The sequence below is a fragment of the Lotus japonicus genome, chromosome 4, assembly GCF_012489685.1.
Source record: "Lotus japonicus ecotype B-129 chromosome 4, LjGifu_v1.2".
Lineage (NCBI taxonomy): Eukaryota > Viridiplantae > Streptophyta > Magnoliopsida > Fabales > Fabaceae > Lotus > Lotus japonicus.
In genome coordinates, this window is record NC_080044.1 from 66,686,752 (window position 1) to 66,708,502 (window position 21,751).

Genomic DNA, 21,751 nt, shown 5'->3' on the forward strand with positions numbered 1-21,751 from the left:
GTGAGTTCACGTGATACTCACGTGCTTCCCTCTCTCCTCATACCTCATTTTTCTCTCCAACTAGACGTCCACGTAAGCCTCCTCAATTAAGAAATAAACGGTAGGACTAACGTTGCACACGACCTACAACGTCAGGGACCATCAATGTAATTAAATTAGGTGGGGGACCAAAATCGTGGCATTGGTAAACGTCGGGGACCAAAGTTGTAATTAAGCCAAGCTTTTAGTAATATAGGTTAGGGTTGCATTGTAGTAGACTAGAATTATCACTTATTTATTATTGTAATCAATGTTATAAAACTAAAAGCAATGATTGACTGGATTGAGGTATTGAATGGATGTTTCATTTGTGAACCTTTTTTTGTACTCTTCATTTGCTAAAAAATTAATTCCATCAAATACCCTTTAGGGTCTGTTTGGATTGGGGGGGTCATGACCCACTACCCAAGCCCATTCTTTTTTCTGGATTCTCCTCCCATTAATAGTCTTCATTCTTTCTACCATTCTAGCTGCTCTCAACATCGCTTGTGAGCGTTTCTATTCATCTTGACTTTTCAGTTACCCAAACTTGATTGATAACTGAAATGATTCATCTTTGGTCATCTAAAAATTTCCTTTTTCTCTATACTTGTCATTAAGGACAAGTTTAAATTAATACACATTTACAATTTTAAAATTTTAAAACACATCAGAAAATAAGGTCTTACAAGAAAAATATCACAAACATTTAAATTAGAATTTTAAATTAAATTAAAAAATATTTTTCCAACATATCCATCAAGAACAATGGAACTTTACAAATTCCAATCTCACTCATTCTTTTATGAGAACATGAACATGTTGTATTAGGGCCCGTTTGGTGCACCGTATTAGGCTTGATTGTATAAGCTTATACAATACGTTATGAGCTTATTAGTTGTTTGGTGATTACATCGTATTGGATTACTTTATCCATCAACCCTTCTAATACATCAAAATGATGGATAATTTAATCCATCATCTAAAGGGAGGATAAGACCTGATAAGTTTTGATGTATTAGCAACTTAAAAATATTCCAACCCTAACCTCATTCATCCATCGCTCATCACGTTCGACGTTTCTTGCTGTCACGTTTCTGCACCCCATCTTCTTCATCGTTCCACCTTCCTTTTCTTCCTCCTCCATGGCAATTTTACAATTCCTCATCTGTTCTATTTTCTTGAACCCTTGTCTACCTGTTAGATTTATGAAAACCGTGTTTTCCCCAAATTCGCCGTTCTTTTGAAATCTAATTAGGTTATTCAATTCATGTTAATTGTTAATGTTCCATATCTAGGTGTGACAATGTTTTCTCAATTGTTTGAGACAATTTCTATGTGTGATCCAAACCTTTTTGAAGATGAGGCCCGTGTTACCTTTCTTGGGGTTCATGTGATCGTTTGCTGCCCATGGCCCCTGCTTGCATTCTTTTTTTAATTTTTGAAAGGAAAAATATGTATATTAAATAGCACAAGTTCTGGTGATTTTTTTTTTTATTTGTGGGGGGTTACTGGCGTGTTCTTAGTGGGGCTTGGAGTGGATTTTGAAAGCAATTTTCACCTTCAATTGGAGACTCGTTAGTACTTATATGTTGTAGCGTTCCTCGTCCTTGGTGCTGTTATTTTGCCTAGTTTTGGTTTATTTGCCTAGTTAGTGTTCGGGTTTTTTCTTGCAGCTTGTTCTGTTGCTGCATAATTGGGGGGTGTTGTTTGTTTTGTGTTTTCTTTGTATTAAGGGTATTTTTGTACAAATATTTCTTTTTTATACTATCCATCATTATTCATTACTCCACCAAACATGATTGTATTAAGTTAAACAATACGACAAGTTATACAATGTCTCACCAAACGTTGTATAGTATTAAATTTTATCAGGCCTTATACTATCAGGCCTTATACAATCAAGTCTAATACTATCAGGTTTTATACTATACAGCGTACCAAACGAGCCCTTAGGTATCTATGATCTCAACTCTAGGAGCACTAAACTTCTCCAACAAAGACATGAGCATAATAAAAGGCAAATTAACTTGAATGGATCTTGTAATAAAATAGGAAATTAACTTTACATTTTGGCTTTGGAATGAACGGTATGAGAACTATGAAGCAAGGTAGGAATGTTCTGAATAAATAACAAGGATAGACAGAAAACCATATTAACACAACATACAGGGCAACACTGTCAAACTAGATGTTTGTAAGACCTGTCCATAGGAGAAGTCTCCGGGGTCGATCTAGAAACCTGGCCTGCCACGCAGGTTCATCACTTTCATATATGAATCCGCTCTTCGTGTACAAATTCTTTGCTGGTTCATTGTCAACAGCAACATGGACGTACAAATCTGTTATGCCTGAAAGACAGGTCATAACAAGTAAATTTAGTCACTTTTTGTTTTTGGCCTAGAAAAACACCAATCTTTATTGTTATGTAGAAACTAGAGTCACCTAGTTCACAGGCTCAATGAGAAATACAGGGAAGGAATAAAGAGTAGTTAGAATACTAAATGAACACATACAGATCGCTCATAACTCGGAATCTGAATCTATATGACAATCATATCAATAATTCACTTAAAAGAGATTAAGAAGACAGTAACGACAACTGTTTTTCATGATGACTGGTTTTTAGCATTAAAAAAAATACAAATAAAAAAACTCATCAACATAGATAGAGCAATCAGGGGGAAGTGATGATAGTGGTGTTTAGCTTCCAAAATGGGCTTGAAGCAGTCCCAGACAATAATAATTTCAACAACTTGAAATCCCCCTTCACTGAGACCAAAACTAAGATTGCAGCCACTTCTGAACATGAATTTTCTACCCTTAAAGAAACCAGTTTGAAAATACGGACAATAGCCTGATCCATACAATTGTTGATCAATTTGGAAGCCATCCATTATATACAAGACCAAGATCATTAGGAATTTAACAAGGTTACAAGTAGTTAAATAAAAAATGACCATGCCAGATTAAATCGTGGATGATCTTAACACAACAAAAGCCTAATCCCACTAAGTGAGGTCAGCTATATGGATCACTCTACGTCATTGTGCTCGATCAAAAACCAGATTATGAGGGATATTATTTATTTTTTTTTTTTGATAAAGTGGAGGGCTTAAAGCCCAAAGAAACTACACAAGCCTTGGGGTTGAAACCCCAGAGGCATCATCAGACAGAAAAAGCAGCAGGGGGGAAGGAATTTGATCTGCATCAAAGCACAGATCGGTTTTCCCATAGCAATAGCTTGCAAGAAAATCAGCACTCTTGTTATCATTTTTTAACAATATCTTCCCAAGTTCTTTTAGGCCTCTCTCTACCTCTCTTCACAGGACTAGACACCATGTTATCAACCCTTCTCACCAGAGCCTCCAAAGGTCTTCTTTGTACATGTCAATACCACCTTAACCAATTTTCTGTCAGCTTCTCTGCGATATGTGCCACCCCAATATCTTCTCTTATCCACTCATTGCGTATCTTATCCTTTCTAGTGTGACCACTCATCCATCTTAACATTCTCATTTCTGCTACTACAACTTTTTACTCATGTTGGATGATCTTAACCCACTATAGAAAATATAATTATATAAATATCAAGAGACACTGTATGTTGGACATCGTAAGGCATCTGAAATGAGCAAATGCATCAACTATAATTGATGCAATCCCGTTTGGAAATTTATAATAGTCCAATATAATAGTTGTGAATATTGAAATTGTTTGAAGTGTTAAATATATGCCACTAGTAGTGCAATCAAGAATTGTATTTAAGACTTCTCAATTATTACTGGACATCCATGATTTTGCTTGTTAGGTTCAAAGATTGGGAGAGCAAGCAAATAAATTCTTATTTGAAAATATTTTCCTTATCAATACAAATATTTGGATTTAGGACTAGGGGTTCCCTGATATCTAATCAAGTTCATCAAAGTGTCAAAAGCCTAAGAGCACAAGATCAACACAGTCAAGTACCAATTGTTTAATCTGTAATGGAAGTGAGATGAGAATAGCAATATCCATGTGGCAGTTATAAATGGTACTCTGTTTCTTACCCCAATTATGAGCAACTAACTTTGACTTTTCAAGAAGTGCATAGCCCAACCCATTTCTGAGCAACTCTCTAGCAACACATACATTACTGAGGTATGCCCTCGTTACATCAGCTGATTGAACTCCACTGACCTGATAGAAAACACTAAACAATTTGATGGACGTAACATTGTACAAATTAGTGACAACAGATGAGTAATCAATTCTTGTGTCAAAACCTGACCACCCGAAGCAAGATAACACATAAAACCCACAGGATATAGTTTTAGAAATCCAGGAGCAATGAAAAATACCTCAGGCTTCATCCCTGTAATTTCATCAGGAAGACTCAAGCACTGATTAAGATCAAGAGAGCCGACTACAATCCGGTCTTCTCCATTAGCAGAAAACTACAAGTTTAACTAAAATAAAATTAATTGTTAAGAAAGAAGAAACTGAAAAGTGAAAACCAATCTATCGTAGACAAAAACAGAGAAAGCTCATCGGTCATCACATGAGGCAGCTTGCTTGATGCTACTAGGATTTGAACTACAATTCTACAAAAACTATAAGGCTAAGCACAGCAGAAGGGTTTGTCTGAGTGTATGATACTTCTGAACACTAATAATAATATAAACAAACTGCACATGTGAATTTTCTCAGCAAATAGGGATATGGTCCATTAGACAGACAAGAGACATCTTAGTGCATGTTTGAAAACTCATTCAAAAAGCCAAAATCATGGAGGACAGAAGCAACTTCCCTTAGCTTTTGCTTTTGTCCACCATGGTTTTCAAGAGTTTCGAAACATAAACTTCATCTCCAAACATACTCAAAGACATGAAAAGCATTGGCATTAAATTATCCATTGATCACACACGAATGAATAATGAATCCAGGAGACAAACAAAACAAACCTTACATGCAGAGCATAAATCATCAGAGATGGTGGATATATGAGACAAAGGAAGAGAAGCATTTATGCAAGAGACTCTTTTAAACCCCGTTCTTTTACCCGCAACCCTCTCCTTCAGAGCTTCAAACTCACGTTCAGCCAAGTACCTCGCATGATCCTAACACAACTTAACAAACACGAATGCACCATCTTACGCTACTTGCCATAAATAAAAAAAGCTCACATTTTGATCACAATTCAAGCATGCCCATTAACCAAAAACGATTGTTCCAGCTAAAGTTCCAGATTTAAGAACTGAAAATTCAATTTTTGATCACAATTGAAGCATGCCCATTAGAAGAAGATTACTCACTTGGAGTCCGAAGGTGTCAGGGCGGAGTTGATTGAAGGAACGGACGCGGAGGGAGGCGGCGGCCCAGAGCTCATCGTCGTAGAAGGATTCAGCGACGGTGAGCAACGAGGTGTCGAGTTTTTGGGTGCAAATGTTGGTGGAAATGGAAGAGGATTGGATTTGGGTTCTGAGATTGGAGAAAACGTTGCAATTGGTTGTGGGATTTGGGAACGGTGAGGAACAAAGAAAAGAAAGGAGAGCCATTCTTCTTCTTCCTCTGACTGTGATGGTTTCAGATTAGATTATTCATTGTTATCAGTGATAGGAAATTCAAGGTTCAACAGATAAAACAGAACTTGGTTGGTGAGTGGGTGATGTAGCATTCTCTACTGCTTGAGAAAATATATAACTTTTTTTAGGGTTTATCTTCTTTTTCCATTAAATATATCCTGAATTATATAAGAAAAATAAATTTCTATAAGAGCAAAATAAAAACTGAAACAACTAGTAGAATGAGTGTCGGTCGTAGGTGTTAAAAGTGACTATTTCACTAAGGTAGAAAGTTCAATCCTTAGGAGACGTATTCTTAGTACATTACGCCCGGGTCGAACAAAAAGATTTTTAAAAATACTTAACAATTAGTACATTACAGCTAAATAAATAAAGAATCCTAGTGGGAATTGAAAATAAAATAATGATAATAATAATAAGACAAACCACAAGTATTCCCTGATTTTAATAATAATTATAAAAGTAATTTTTTAGGTCTTAATCCATGTTTCTTTTAACCAAAAAATGTTACTCCCTCGGTTTCTTAATATAAGTCACATTTTTTGAAAAAAAAAAATTTGTTCCTAAATATAAGTCACTTTCTAATATCTAGGAAGCATTAAATAATTTTTTCCAAATTCACCCTCATATTTAATATGAAAGAGATTATGAACTTTTTGAATATTAACTTGGAGAGAGAAAATCATAGAAAAGTAAATAAGGGTAGTCTAGGAAAGCTAATCATTTCCTTTACAAATTTATTGTTACTAACTACTTTTCTTAATCTAAGAGAATTTGTGACTTATAAATAGAAACAGAGGGAGTAGTAAAATCTCATGATATTTTCCATGGTTATTAAAATTGGACCGGTCGGTTTGACCATTGTAACCACTAACCAGGAACCGAATTTGTGGCCGGTCTGAAACAACCACAAAACCGGACGTCTTGAAAACTGGTGGAGAACTGGGTAAACCGGGGAAAAACCGGCCAACCCTGCCAAAATCAGCGGTTCGGGAAAAAAAGTATGTTTTTTTCAGCTTTTTTGGCACAATAAACTCAGCATCATACGGTGGCAACGCCATAACTCACGCTTATAAATAGATAGATGCCATAGATGCCAAGTTTGGTTTCAAATTCGAAGTAAGCAACTTGGTATTTGAGCCCACTGAGCAGTAAATTTATGATTCCCTTCCTTGACTGATGATCCTATAGCACTGACATTGTATTATCAATAAAGTTTAGGTTAAGAAACAAGTAGGCAATAATCCACACCAAAGAACACCTTGTATGTCCAAAGCTAAGCAAATTCAGAAAAGAAAATGGGCTTACCTTAGACAAGAAGATGATAAGCTAAATTGTACATATAAAATGTGATGTGAATGTACATAATATATTCAAGGTTTTGAATTCAAGAAACGGTAAAATTTAGCAAGCATTCACAAATGTTGTGCTCTCCAGTCCACAGCGAAATTCCCACCACTTTCATCATCACTGGATGACTCTTCATGTCTGGACTCCTTGGTTACAACCTCAGAAGATTTACTACGCTTCGCAGATTTAGAAGCCTTTTGCTCCAATCTCTTCCTCTTCAACAACTCCACTTTCTCCCTGAAGTTCCTGTTGAAAGATTAAAAAAAGAGGATTGAGGGATGGGAGGTGTAAAGGCAATTTAGTACAGGCTAGAGAATAGAACAGATGATGTAACGAAAATGCCAAAGACAGATAAACATACTTTTGCTCTACAGATTCAGCTTCTTCTATCATTTCAGCAGCATCAATCTGCTCGTTAAGACAAAGATTTAATCATATTCCATGTTTGTACAACATATACATCTTGAGTTAAAAAATTATGATTGAAAAAATAGCAGAGAGAATAATGATCATCACCTCTTCTTCCTCAAAACGATCATCCACCTCCTTCAAGTCCTCTTGAATCAACTTCTCAAATTCCTTGTATTCATCTCTTAAGAGAGGATTTGGAAGAAATCAACATCATTATATGTCTCAATCCATTTAACTAATGAAATTTTCCATAAGATTGAATAAAACAAAGTGTTTGCAGAACCAATAGCATAGAAGGGGGACTCTCAATACTGCACTAACAACTTAAATACCAGGCAATAACATGGCCAAAAAGAACAATAAGAAACCAGGTAAAGTCATCACAGAATGTGATTATAACAGCAGGACTAAATGTGATTGTATGAGCAGCAAACAAGGTTACTGAATACTGATGCTATGAAATAGTCTTGTTTTCTATCAAGAAATTCAATATTCTTTTTTTCACTATATATGGGCAACATTTCTACCACAAGGGTATGTATATTTCTGTTATCTTTACTTTCATGTAAATCAGATTCATGACTGTTTAATGTAGTAGAACAGGTATAGATGCACAAACAACATAAAGTGGAACCTACTTGATATCTGGCTTAACAGGCTTAATGCCACGTGCCCGCAAATCGGCTTCCTTATTATCAAAAAAGCCTTCCGGCAGAGCCTCTTTTACTGGCTTGGTCTCTTTATCTGCAGTCTTGTCTGATGTCTGCCTAGTCTCCATTGCTGCTTGACTACTAACCTTTGACTGTGCAGTATTATTGGCATGAAAATTACCTTTCTCATTTTCCAAGTCCTTTTCTGGAAGCAAAAATGTCAATGAAACAAAAGTTAAGTTAATATTAAGTGCTGCAACTGCAACCAATGCCATCAGGAGGAACAAGAGGTTCAAGATATGATAAAGCCCCAATTGTATCTATCCAATAATGATAATAAAAGACCACATGTTGTTCATTACATGAAATTTATTAAGACAGAAAAAAAAAACATTACAAAGGATACAGGATCATCTACATCAAAAAAAGGGGGAAAAGAAAATAAAACAATGAATTCTTTTGAGAAGTCTCACAATGACTAGAGATATGGCCAAGATAACTCTAATATATTGGAAGACAGTCCTCCCCTCTAAGAAATTCCAAGAACAATGAAATGAATTATGAAATAATCAATGAGGGACCACTCTTCAATAAGCATCAGCTTTTTGTGGCCTACATGACCTTAGGCTATCTTTGCATTTACGTTCAGTTTAACCCCAACGAGGCAACAGACTCCCTTTCACGTTTAGGCACTTTGGAATTCATGTGCATGTGTTCCAAGAGAGACCAACCAACGTTACCAAACACACACTTAGACCTCATATTCATGTTAAACAATTTTGTGAATCATCTTATGTCTTTCTCTCTTAGACCCGCCCATACCTCAATAGGTATTATACAATCCAACTATTTTGCTATTATTCATCCTCTTCAATGCTTCTTCCAGCTCATATTCCCAAATTCTATGGTAGAAGGTATAGTGTTGATCCTCCTCTCTAGTGTTTAGCCTATCATTGACCTAAAACAAAAGATTCCAACTGCGAAATTCCCCCCATTTAAGTTACATAGAAAGTGGAAACTCCAAGAAAAAAAAGGGAACTTTACTCTTAAAAGGTATGCATTGTAATGGTGTGAATGAACAAACTGGATATAAATAGCTAGAAAAAAAAATGTGTCTATGAACAAAAATCACAAGAGTGGTTATGGTGTGGATGGAAGTGCAATTCTATGTATTTATATGTACAAGAATATAAACAGAGACAATTTCATTTTTCCAAAGAAATCCTTACCAGAGCTTGCCTTTCTTGCATGACTGTCATCAAAAAAATTTGGTGGAAGCACCGACGATGACTGAGGTTTAGGCACTTCTTGTGAAGATTGGGGCATTTTGAATTGTGAGACTGAAGGCTGTTCTGGTTTGGCCTTGGTAATTTCAGGCTTTGCATTATTGTTTTGAGTTAGTCCTGCTGCATTTGCTTTAAGATTACTTATTGCCTGACCAAAACAATCATTCCATTAAAGTAAGCTCATTTTGGGGTGGGGTTTGGGGGTCGGGGAGGTTGTGAAACATATGTAAAGGGAAACAAATCTTAATCAGACATGCCCCCAATAAAGTTACAATAAGATCATCTAAACATGAGCAAAAAGAATTTTGAGAAAAAAAATATAATAAACCCATCAAAAGATGTTTAAATACATGTAACCTCATGCATAACATGAATGAGATTGTAAATATCCTCACCTCACGATGCTTACGAGAAACTTGATGTGCATCCCAATTAGACTCAGACTTCAAAACAACATCACAAACCCGGCAAACAGGCTGATCAAATTCATTATACCTGTATGCATATATGCCCAGAAACACACAAAAAAAAATAGTCACAATAATAATAGTAATAAGAAAATACAAACAAATCAGCTTGGAAATGTGCACTTCTATGCCAAGCCAAGAAAGAGGCATGTCTTAGCAGGCACATCAGTAGCTATAGGGTGCGTTTGGAAAACAGCTGAATTAAACGCTTATGGCCATAAGCGCTTATTCAAAAGCTATTTTGAGAAATTTATTAAAACAAGTTAAAAATAGGTCATAAATAAGCATAAGCTCTTATTCTAAGCTATTCTGAACAGCTTTGAAAATAAGCTGAAAACTACTTATAGTTAGGTCATAAGCTAGTTACATAAACTCTCTCAAACACTTGCATAACATTTATGGCTATAAGTTAAGCTCAAATAAGTTATTCCAAACAGGGCCTTGATCACATTGCAAACTCAAACATAAACAGCTGCCAACATGTACATCAACAAAAAATGAACCAAATGAATAAAAGGGCACAACTCAATGCATAAGCATAAAACCATGATGGACAAGTGTGTAAGTAAAGCAGCATAAAATTGACAATCCTATAAGCAGCTTGCAATCGTTGATGTTTGTGAACAGAAAAAACAAATTGATGAATGAAGTGAATAGAGAACCAACCTCACAAGGGGAGATTCAATGCGTTTTTCCTTCTTCTGGGCATTCAATTTAGCACGAAACAATGCCTTTTTCTTAGCTTGCGCATCCATGTTAGTTCCTGTTCTTTGGAACAAGAGTATAGCGTAAGGGGAAGCGATTCGGAAATAAAAAGCGATTTGGAACAAGAAAATTGTTCAAATCAAATCTACTCTATTATTACCATTACCACGGAGAACAAGGGAAAAGCCACAAAGGGGGGTTTGCCAATTGCAACCGGGTAATTTAACCCGAACCGATTGTTTTGGGCAAGGAGACGCAGGACTCACTCAACAATAAGTCCATCAAATAATTTACAATAATGTTTTCTTCATACTTGATACTTTGTTAATATTGGGTTGCTCTTAGTTTTGGTCTTGTTATTTTTTTCCTCATCATTTTGTTAAGCGGTTTCACTTTTCATCATAAGATTATGTTGCTTCTCTTTCCGGTTTCATATAAAAAAGGTTTTGCGTACCACTATTTTATTAAGACACTTTGATATCCAATAGTTGTGGTGGTTTCTGACCGTCACAAATTACATAATTTATTAAAAAAATTAAATTTCACAATTTGTGGCGGTTAAAAACCTCATAACTTATAGGTGTCGAGTGTGTTCGTGGTCCACAAAACTCGCAGTGAGAAGCTAGGACATGAGCAAAAGAGTTGCAAGGATGCTACTGAGAAAGGTTCGCGCATCCTCTCACTTGTTTTCCGTTTTTCCAAGGTACCTACAACCACTGTCATTAAAGCAATTCTCTTAATACTTGAAAATCACGTTAAGTTAAGTAGGTAGGTCTCTATAAATTTGTTTTTCATACACACCGCCCCAAATTAAACCCTAACCTAGATCCTCAAAAAATCAACTATCTACGGGTGTGCTGAAACATGTTGATTAACTCTATCGTTGTACATACGCATATTCCAGCATTCTACTATCAAAAATAGGAGTGAAAATGAGCTAAACTAGACTTTACTTAAATAGGTATGACTTATTTAAAAAATTCAAGGTCTGAATCTAACCTGTTATATGTCATTGGTTTTTTTTCGGCCTAACACTTGGTTTGATGAAAGTCTCTATATATCATATCATATGACATTCAAGTATATCAACAGATCTATTTGTGCACATGTCAACAAATTTATAAGTAATGAGAAAAATATAATATCGTCCAAGAAAAAGTAAACAAGTCACCGGTCAGTCTTTATCTATAGAGGTTTATATGGTTAAATAATTATATAGTCTACCATAAGTATATAAATAAGTAAATAAGTATGTAATTTTTATATTATAATAGAAATTCAATGAAAAATGATAGAAATGATTTTATATTTATTTAAATAGGTCAGCATGTTAAGCTTGCAACTTGCAAGGCATTCTAAGTGGCCTAAGTGTGACATTCAATTTCTAACTAAAAAGGCATTTCAAAAACCTTACGTCTTGTTTATTTATTAATTTGGTGTGACTTAGCGGTCTTAGCCTTGATCCTGATGCAGGCTATGTCATAAGTCACTGTAGGCAGTCCGACCTACTTTCATCCCCGCAATAAACTGTTAAATTCGTCTCATTTTAATTTACTTCAGTTAATGTAAGTTTCGTGCTTTTTTAATTTTCATTGTTTTATTATCAACCAAATGATTGTCTTTTCGTATAATCTATTACATTGTAGCCTTTGTTCTCCTTTTACATGTAATTGATTTCGTTTCAATTTGTTCTTCTTTCAGATTTTGCCTCTATTGCTTCCATTCTTCCAATGTACTATCTTGAAAATATGTAAGTTTCTTGCATTTTATGTACTTTTTTATTGTTTCATTGTCTCCTAAAAATGACTCTTTAGGTAAGGACAATTTTATTTCACTTTATGCTGTTGATTGCGGGGAGGACGCTAGGGTTTTGTCTCCCAACATATCCGTCTCGAGAAAACGAAGCGAAAAGGAAGAAAATGGTGAAGGGCAAGCTCGCTCTCTCCAGCTGTGGTAAGAACCATTCTTCTAATTTTTTCTACCATTTGTTTTGTGGAAAACGAAGCGAGAGGGAAGAAATCCACAAAGAGCAAGTTCGTTCTCTCCAACTGTGGTAAGAACCTTTTTCCTTTTTCCCCCTTCTTTCTGCATTTTGACTTCAGAGGTCAGACTTATTTTTCTGCAATTTATTTTTCACATTAGGTTGTTGTCTTCTTTATTCTCATTTCTCATCTTCCACTCCAGTAAGATACAATCTTTATTCCTCAATTCAATTTTTTTTCACATTAGGTTGCTATCTTCTTTATGTTATTCCTCATATGGGTGCATGATTTCAAAAATGAAATCTTATTAAGTATCCCCGGGCTCAAGAAGTTTCTCAATATTTTAATTCATTTAATTCTCTCCTCATACTGTTATCTCAATTGATTCTCTCCTAATTATATACTAAACCTCCCTTCTACTTTCTATTAAAAAGATATTCATTTTAATTTTTAATTGCCAAGAATTGTCACTCATACATTTACAAGTTTTAATGCCCTCATTTTGGAAGAGCTCTCTAATAAGGTCAAATGTGACATCTTCTTTTTCATTTATATGTGGTTATTGAGGAATTTAGTGGTTACATATTAGTAATTAATGTCAGTTAGGGAATTTTAGAGGGCATGATTAGTTAGTTAGGATATATACAAGACATTAATCCTAAATAAGTTGACAGTTTAAACATTAAATTTGATATCAATGCCAATAAAAACTTTCTACTAACCCTTTCCACTACAACAATTACAAGTACTAACTCTCTAATAAGTCTAACTATTTTTCTTCTTTATTTGTGGCCATTCTATACACAAGTTGATTTATTGTTGAATGCATATATTGACATGAGTGAGAAAGGAAAAGACCTGAGCCAGGTGCTACAACTCATATTGAAGGGGACTAAGAGGGGGGAAGAGAATGAAGAGGAGGAAGAAGAAAATGATGATTCTGAGCAGTAGGACAACAATAGTGTTGCAAATGACTTTTCTTTTTCCTCAACTTTCTTGATATGTTGTTTTCAAGTGTTGTTTGCTATACTTAATTTAAAGGTATGCTATGAACATCATGTTATTGCATAAGAAAGTTTGAGTTTTCTTAATTTGTCTAGCCAACATTACAATGTATCAATTATATTAAATATTAATTGCGTTATTCATGGTGAATTGACAAAGATACAACTTTATTATTGAAGAGAATTTTTTTTATAAATTGAAAGGCATATTTTATCGTACTCTAAGAGAGTAACGGTAAAGTAAATTATATCATTTTTTGTAAGTGATTGATTAGTTGGTTAAATGGTATTAGTTTGTGGTTAATTATAAGGATAGAGTGGTTAAATTAATTTGATGTTTCAAGAAAAAAGATACTCTTTTTGATTCATCAGAAAACAAGAATAGTACATCGTACCCTAATAAAAATTTAGTATTTTTCTATTGTAACGTCTATAAACTATATAAAAGTGAAGCTTTTGCAACTTTGAGGGTAAGATGAGAATTCAATAAATCAATGCACATGCGACAATAAAATTTCTACTAACCCCCACTCAGTTTTTTGGTAACTGTTTAGTTAATATTATTTGCACATCAGATAAAAATAAAATATTAGTTACGAAATTTCAAAAGACATGATAAATTTTCTTGAGGATTATAATATCAATTACGGAATTTCACAAGAAATGAAAAATTATTATCAAATTTATACAATACATAAATACATATTAATATTATTCTTTAGCAATTAATTTTAAAATTAAATTTGATATGAATTCAACAATAAACATTTTACTAACCTTTTCGCTTACACTTAGATATTTTATTGTTGTTTAGTTAATATTATTTACACACTCAATAAAAAGTTTAATATCAGTTACGGAAATCCATAAAACATGCATGATAATTTTATTAGGATTATAGAATATAATAAATAATAATATTATTATTAACCTTTAAAATGTTAATATCATTTACAAAATTCTATAGGACATGGTAAATTATTTTGGATTTCCAAAATATTTAAATATTAAACTAAAGATAAGATGTGTATTGTGATTATGATTTTATTAAACGGTTGAATCAAATTATACTAATGAGAATTTTACCATGACTTTCTTTGCACAAATTTATTAATTAATATATTTAATAATTCTTTTGCTGTCAAAAAAAATTGTTATAACAAAAAGAGTTGCAACCTTCCTGCTCCATGTCGTTAATGAATGAGAAAATTAAATTAATAAATATAAAAAAATCCAAATATATTTATCCCATTATACTAATTATTGACTTATTCTATTTTTTTGTTATATTTCGGGAAATCAAGCGGGTCAATCAAAATGTCAAGTTACATTCTCAATGTAGTAATCATTCTATTTGCAAACAAATATTAGTATAATCATTACTTATTCAATTTCTTTTATCAGCTCATATATAATATGAGAAAAGGGAAGATACATCGTTGGTGTAAGCTTTTTTTTACACAAACATCCAATTGTTTTCTGTTACATCAGAAACTATAATTGTAATTTAATTAAAATAAATGAAAAATATAATCATTTATCCCACGTGGCATACAGTAATTAGATAACATTGAAAATGCACATCCATTAAACTCATATAATATTTCATCTCACTAAAATAAAAAAATTAAATCGTTATATAAAAGACCAAATTAAATAGTTCAACATTGGGGTGGGATGGGTATTTCACTTGGTGTACTAAGGGAAATGAAGGGTATTGAAGGGTGAAGGGCTAGAGTTCGAACCCTGATAAAAGAACTAATTTACTAACAATTAACAACTAAGATTTGCCTATAAAAAAAGTTCAATATTAAAATAAACGTAAAAAAACATAAATTAGTATAATTATTACATTACTACAAAACAAATACAAACACATGTGACACACAAAAAAACACTACAACATTTAAGTTAACTTACATCTAAAATTAATTTTAATTTTTTAATTCATAACTTTGTTTTTATAAACCTAATAAAGATAACATTACTTTATTAAATTTTAACTCAATAAACATAAAGAATACCCCGTGCAACGCAGGGAAACAAAATAAATTTTTTCCTCTAAAAGAAACTAAATTAAATAGTGCAATATTAAACACAAAATCCAAGAATAAATAAAATAGATGTTCATCTACAAAATAAAAGCAAACACATTCTTCATCGAAAAAAATTACAAATTCGTGTTTTCTTATATTCAAAATTATTTTTGTCCTTTTAATTCATAAACTATTTTTAAATAAACATAACACAAATTTAAAATTTTCGCACAATAAATAAGAATTAAAATCCCCCGTGCATCGCACGGGTAAAAGGACTAGTTAATTATAAACCAGTTGAGCAACCACCTATTTTCAAATAAATACTTATTGGTCTCAACCCCCCTATCCGCAGCTTAAACACAAAAACTGATAAGATACCCTTACGTAACTATAGCAAATTGCAATGTGAAAAACAAAATTTGGAGAAAAAGTAATTCAAAAACAGAAAGCATTTAATTTATTGTAAGACAAGTCAACTTTGAATTTCCCTAACTCAAAACACATTACAAATTCCAGCTTAATTTTTTTGATTTTACATTAAAATATATGTGAAATCACATTTATATATGCAAATCTAAAAGAAAAATATTTAATTAGAGTGAGATTGGATATTAAAAAAATAAGTGATGACAGAATAAGAGAGATAGGGAAAAATAATTGTGTTTGAAGTGTCAATATATTATATATACTATTTAAAAGAAAAATAAGTGTATTCTAAACGACACATAAACAAACATAACTCTAATTAAATATGACTTTTTTTCTCTCAATCTAAATTATAAACAACTTAAATACCAATTCATTTTTCTTGTATATTCCACTCATTTTTATTCATGTATAAAAAAGCATAGATGTTCAACATTTCCGTATTTCAATTATTCCAAACGAAGTGTAGGGGTCTTGGTAGCATTGAATCTCGCAAACACAGTAATAGTTGCATACTTGCATGTGGTTGATATCTTTGTCTTACGTAGGCGGCTGCAAAGCGTTAAAGAGAAAAAAGAAAGGACAGTGGAAGAGGAGTTCAAGAGACTGATGGACTGAGCATGTGTTGACCCATCACTGGCTAGAACCGATTTGTGATCATTATCTAAGAATTCAAAAAAGCTGAAATGTTTATGCATATATGTCAGATCCCTATATACATATATATAGGACATCTTGCCCCACTCACACTAAATTTTCCATTTGATGATTCACACACTCCACTCTCTTTGCGCTAGGGTTACATTTTGCCCTGTGGGTATGATTCACTCTCTTCAATGGAGCGTTGGAAAAACTCCAGCAAGTTTTCCCATATATAGCACACGCTGTCCCAATGGAATCATTGGTCTTTTCCCCTCTACAAATGTTAGTACTACCTATGCAATTAAATATTTCATTGTTTTTTTAGTAATCGGAAAAATGTACTGCACCTCTAAAAATTAATACATAAATCTCAACCCACAAAAAAAAATACAGAAATCTCTTTATAGTCTAAATGTCTCATAACTCTTACCACTTGAGCTATATTTTAACGACAATATTTCAATGTTTAAATTTCACATCAATTAATCAAAATCATTTTTACGGTTTTAATGGAATCTTTGAGTCTCAAACAGGTTAATTAATCTCATTGCGCGCCAATTCTGAGATATCTTGGGGAACAAAAATACCATTTTAGTTTTTAAAAAATTAAGAAAAAAAAGAAGATTTCATTATAAAAAAAATTAGTACATTAGAAAATGAAAGAAAAAAAATATAATTTTTTATTTAAAGATCATTTTATCTAATTTAAACATTTTGCTATAATCAATATGGTAAAAAGTGGTTGTTCGAACCCCTAGGCCTATAGTTCAATTTCTAAGAGGCGCACTCTTAGGGAAACATTTGACATTCACCACACTCGGATCGAAATTACAAGAGTAATTTAACACACAAAAAAAACATTTTGCTAACCTTAAAAATGTCAACCGTCCAGAAATGCACAAAACTGAAACAAAACAAAAAAAACTTAGCACCCCTTATTTCCAATTTGAAAAGACAGTAAAAAATAAGAATGCGGTGGAATTTGTTAGAAAAAATAATACAAAACCTTTTATATGATTTTTACCCAACCCAACAACTTAAGTTGTTGGGATAATTGATTATTTGATATGGTATCAGAGTTTTTATGATCAAGCGGTATATAGTTCGGTTTGTGGCCCACAATTCTTCTAATAAAAAAATGAGTTAAAGCACATTGTAGATGTGTCACAACCTAAACTTTATTGATTGTTTGACATGTTAGGAATAATAATATAAATTCATTCATGTAACACTTACCCAATAAGTTAAACTTTTGAGATAATTGATTGTTTGACGTGGTAAAAAAGAGTTTAAAACATATGGTAAGTGTACTTACATAGTATCCACGCTTCAAATTAAACTTTTAAGATAATTGTTTGTTTGACCATGTGACTCCCCTTCTACCTCTCCTCTCTATAAAATATAAGGAAATAGTATTTCTTATTTCTCTCCTCCATTTTTTCTATTGTAACCTTTGTTCCTTATACATTGGAAAATTATAAGAAAATATGATTTATTTTAAATAAGTAAGTAGGTTAGGAGTATAATAATTTTTTATTTGAATACATAAAAAGTTAAGTAATTGTCATTACCTTTTATCCACTCTTCCTTTTGGATAAAAGAATGATTCTTATGTACAAGTATTTTATACATACAAAAGTAAAATTAATTAATTAAGAAGTTGATTTTATTCTTTACGCAAAAGTACGTACTACATTGTTTGTTTTTCCTGGTAAATGGCCGAGGCTAAGCCCACCTACTACATTGTTTATGAAGTGAATTTGAGAGACTCAACTTACAAATATTCAAGCGTGACTAAATTTTAGCAAATATACAATGAAATGAAAATATCATCCGGGTGAATAAAGTCATCCGCCTCTTAAGACAACATCCTTAAGAGAATAAGCTCAAATCTTCCAGCCTACATAACTCCTGCTAGGCCTAAATTCATGTGATTTCGATTCGGGTCACTCATTCTGATCCATACACTAATATAAATAATTTGTAAATATATATCTATATATATATATATACACATGTTGCAAACAGTTTTTTTAGAATAAAAATTGGTTAGGAGTTCGTGTAAGATAAAAATCACACAGTCCTTAATTTGGTAGTTGAAAACACTACCTCTTACACACGACTACACACCCTAACAGGCATGAAACTTGTGGTGGCATTGGATGGGAAAGAACAAGTTAGAAAGCTAAAAATAGAAAATTCAAAATCAACTAGAAAAGGAAATAAGGGGTAGAGAGCCCGATGAAGGTTTTCAATTTGAAGTAACCAGCTTTACGTGCAATGCTGGATAATGTCAACCCAATGGCACCCTTCTATTATTTTGCAACGAGTAGATCCATCATTGCTTAAAAAGCTTATACCATGAAATGTAATGAATTTTCCTTAATTGCACTTTACCTGATTTTGATTTGCTATTTTAGTTTTTTACAATTTAGTCTCATACTTAGTTTCAAAAAAATAAATATATACATTAGTCTCATAGTTAAGTGGGTTGATTATGCAATTTTAATCCCTTTACATTCTTTTCACAAGTTTGGCCATTTAAGTTTAGGAATTCCACATTTCTAACCACATTTTTTTCCAGTTGTACATATATATATATGATCTTATTGTTAATTGTTCCGGTCTGGAACTATCAAGCAAGGGCTAAACAGTTTGAGAGCGATAGAAAACTGACAAAATAAGAAAATGTGTAAAAAGTTAGATCTCTCACCGCTTGGGTGATGTCTGATATTTATAGTTTGGTTCTGACCCGCTTGGGATCATGGATCGCCCGGCCCATTATGTGTACAAATATTGCGAAGCCCACAATATTACAAAGTTGGTACGCCCATATCAGTAATGCATATTTCCTAAGTTCTCGACGCTTATATAATTAATGCGCCATATAAGCCCATACCAGTACATTAACTCTAGCCAACACTTAACCTAAGGCAAGTTGATATTAAAATTTGAATCAGTTAAATCATTTTAATTTTCCTTTTAATCAAGCTCCATCAACCAAAATAATGAGAATATCATATTACTCCTTCTTTAAATCATAATCTTACCTCCATAAAAATATTTAAATATCAACCAAAATTTCTTAATATTTTATCATTTTAGCTTTTAAATGATTTATATCTCAAATTTATTTTTAAAACCAAAATATTCAAATAAAATGAAGATTTTGATAATTTTAGTATAAAAATGAAGACTAGAGTTACTTAATTTTAACATATATAAAAATTTGGAATTGTACACCATTCAAGCTAAATCACAAAATGTAGCGTAATAGTTAGTTCACCTTGTCGTTTAGCCATAATAACATGAATTCAACTTTTACCAATGGAAATGAAACATATTTTGAGGTAAGTTGTTTATGACTCAATGCAAGCACCCAAAATAAAAGAATTGGTTACTACTATGGATGCTGAATACTATGCACTAAAAAAAACCTGCAAAGCTAAAAAATTAATTAAACCAAAGGGCAAAAAAATTAGCATGAGACAATAAATGAAGAAGGAGGTAGAAAATTACTTCACTGATAGGAAATCAATAATGATACTTAGACATATAAATAGTGCAAACACCTAACGACCATTTTATTTTTATCAATTTTTATTTTCTTTTTCCTTTTTCAAAAAGGATTGGTGAACACTACATAAAGCAAAACACCTATGTAACCTCCGCCTATGACAATATTAGACCAGCCACATAAACATGTTTTATTGTTTTTTTCTTTTTAAGTTTTTTTATTTTGTGGTGGTTAAAAATGAGTATTTCTGCATTTAGATACCACTAGTGATTCTTTTCTTCTCACACCTATCATATATTATATTCACTTTCATTCTCTTTCTACTTTATTTCTCACATTTGAGTGTTTAATTTCACATGTGAGTGTTTATTGAATGTCTAAATTATGTAGATCCATACAAACTTGAGGATCGAAGAGGATGAAGTTTTCATTCATTTATTCTGATGATGTTGTCTTTTTGTAGTTTGTTGGCAATACTTTACCTATTGCTAGAATTGATTGCAGGCCCCATACTGTTTTTCATGGAAGGAAATAAGAGTCCGAGTTCCCATGCTTATTCACACACACACATGCTTCTGCATTTACGTGACTGAGGAGGTAAAAGATTGGAGAGAGCCAGATAGACATAAAATGGTTAAGTCACATTACTTGTCACTACACTGTCCTTTATCCTTTCTCCTTCTCTCAAATCAGTCGCCATTTCTCTGATTTATAATAAGACTTCTCACTGGATGGGAACAGAACAAGAGAAAGTGACTTCAGAACAAGAAAAAGGGTCCTTTACATTCATTGATTAATTAACACCATTTTTTGGGTCCACTAAACTGTTCCTTTTTTCTTCAAACTTCACTGAAACACCAACATTTTTGGAATGTCAGCAGCAGCAGTTTCATTTATTTCGATCCCACTTCTCTTTTCACTATATAAACTCCATCCATCTCTTCACACTATCATAACACCCTTCCTATGATACCAACTTATATCAATTAGTCACAGTTCCTTCAAACTTGTCACTTCTTTCTCAACATGCTCTTCCTACTACTAACTGCTCAAGAATCTCTCTCAAATGGCATCAGGCATCTTTTTTCTTCTGAGCACAATGCAAAGACATTCCTTGTCTTTCACTTCAATGAATGCAGAATGAACAAGAGGAACTTTGAGTAAGGTTTTAATGGCGATATCCTAACTGAGCTTCTACAATTTTTTTTTTTATTTTTTTCTTGTCCAAATGAATGCACTTTCTTTGGACATTTTTTTTCTTTTTGTTTGATTTTTTCCTTTCTTGGAAACTTGCAAGTTTTCTTTTATTTTAGTTTTATTTTTTCTTGACCTTGCAAGGCTTTTTAATTTTTAGGCATTTAGGATGATTTGTTTTTCAATTTTAGTTAGGTTAATTTTCTCTTCTCACCATGTCAATCACTCTCATCTTATTAGTCTTTAGCTATTCCTTCTGAGCTTGGATCTAGTGATAAGTTGATGTTTCCTTGTAAGCAATGGTATTGTATGACTTTGTATATCAGGCAACATTGTTACAGTAAAGTCTCTCTTTGATGCACCTTCTCTATGCCCTTTAGTTTGTATTTGAGCACAAGCTGCATTATCTAAAGATTTGACATATCTGATCTCTTGTTATGTAAATTCAAGTTCCTACTCTCTAACTCCCTCCTCAGAAAGTTGTATAGCAAAATGG

The 21,751-nt window shown here is 32.8% G+C and overlaps 2 protein-coding genes across 3 annotated transcripts; both read right to left on the reverse strand.

The window, feature by feature from the left end:
- Positions 1 to 2,032: 2,032 nt before the first annotated feature.
- On the reverse strand, positions 2,033 to 5,593 carry LOC130715063 (GCN5-related N-acetyltransferase 7, chloroplastic; the record flags this gene model as incomplete). The annotated part of the gene is given in 6 exon segments (XM_057565060.1): positions 2,033 to 2,369; positions 4,068 to 4,197; positions 4,359 to 4,454; positions 4,962 to 5,117; positions 5,313 to 5,434; positions 5,437 to 5,593. Coding segments are annotated over 6 exon segments (825 nt in total), but the record flags the coding sequence as incomplete, so codon positions are not given.
- A 1,161-nt stretch (positions 5,594 to 6,754) lies between these two features.
- LOC130715167 (protein ABA AND ROS SENSITIVE 1) lies at positions 6,755 to 10,661 on the reverse strand. Of its 2 annotated transcripts, none has more exons than XM_057565230.1 (8): positions 10,612 to 10,661; positions 10,413 to 10,509; positions 9,675 to 9,774; positions 9,223 to 9,427; positions 7,982 to 8,198; positions 7,449 to 7,524; positions 7,294 to 7,340; positions 6,755 to 7,178 (listed from the first exon to the last, which is right to left on the reverse strand). In XM_057565230.1, the coding sequence occupies exons 2-8, from the start codon at positions 10,499 to 10,501 to the stop codon at positions 6,998 to 7,000; spliced, it is 915 nt and encodes a 304-aa protein (XP_057421213.1). In that variant the 5' UTR covers positions 10,502 to 10,509; positions 10,612 to 10,661; the 3' UTR covers positions 6,755 to 6,997. The 2 variants fall into 2 exon arrangements, with proteins under 2 accessions (XP_057421213.1, XP_057421214.1); XM_057565231.1 differs by having other exon boundaries at positions 10,618 to 10,636.
- Positions 10,662 to 21,751: the final 11,090 nt, after the last annotated feature.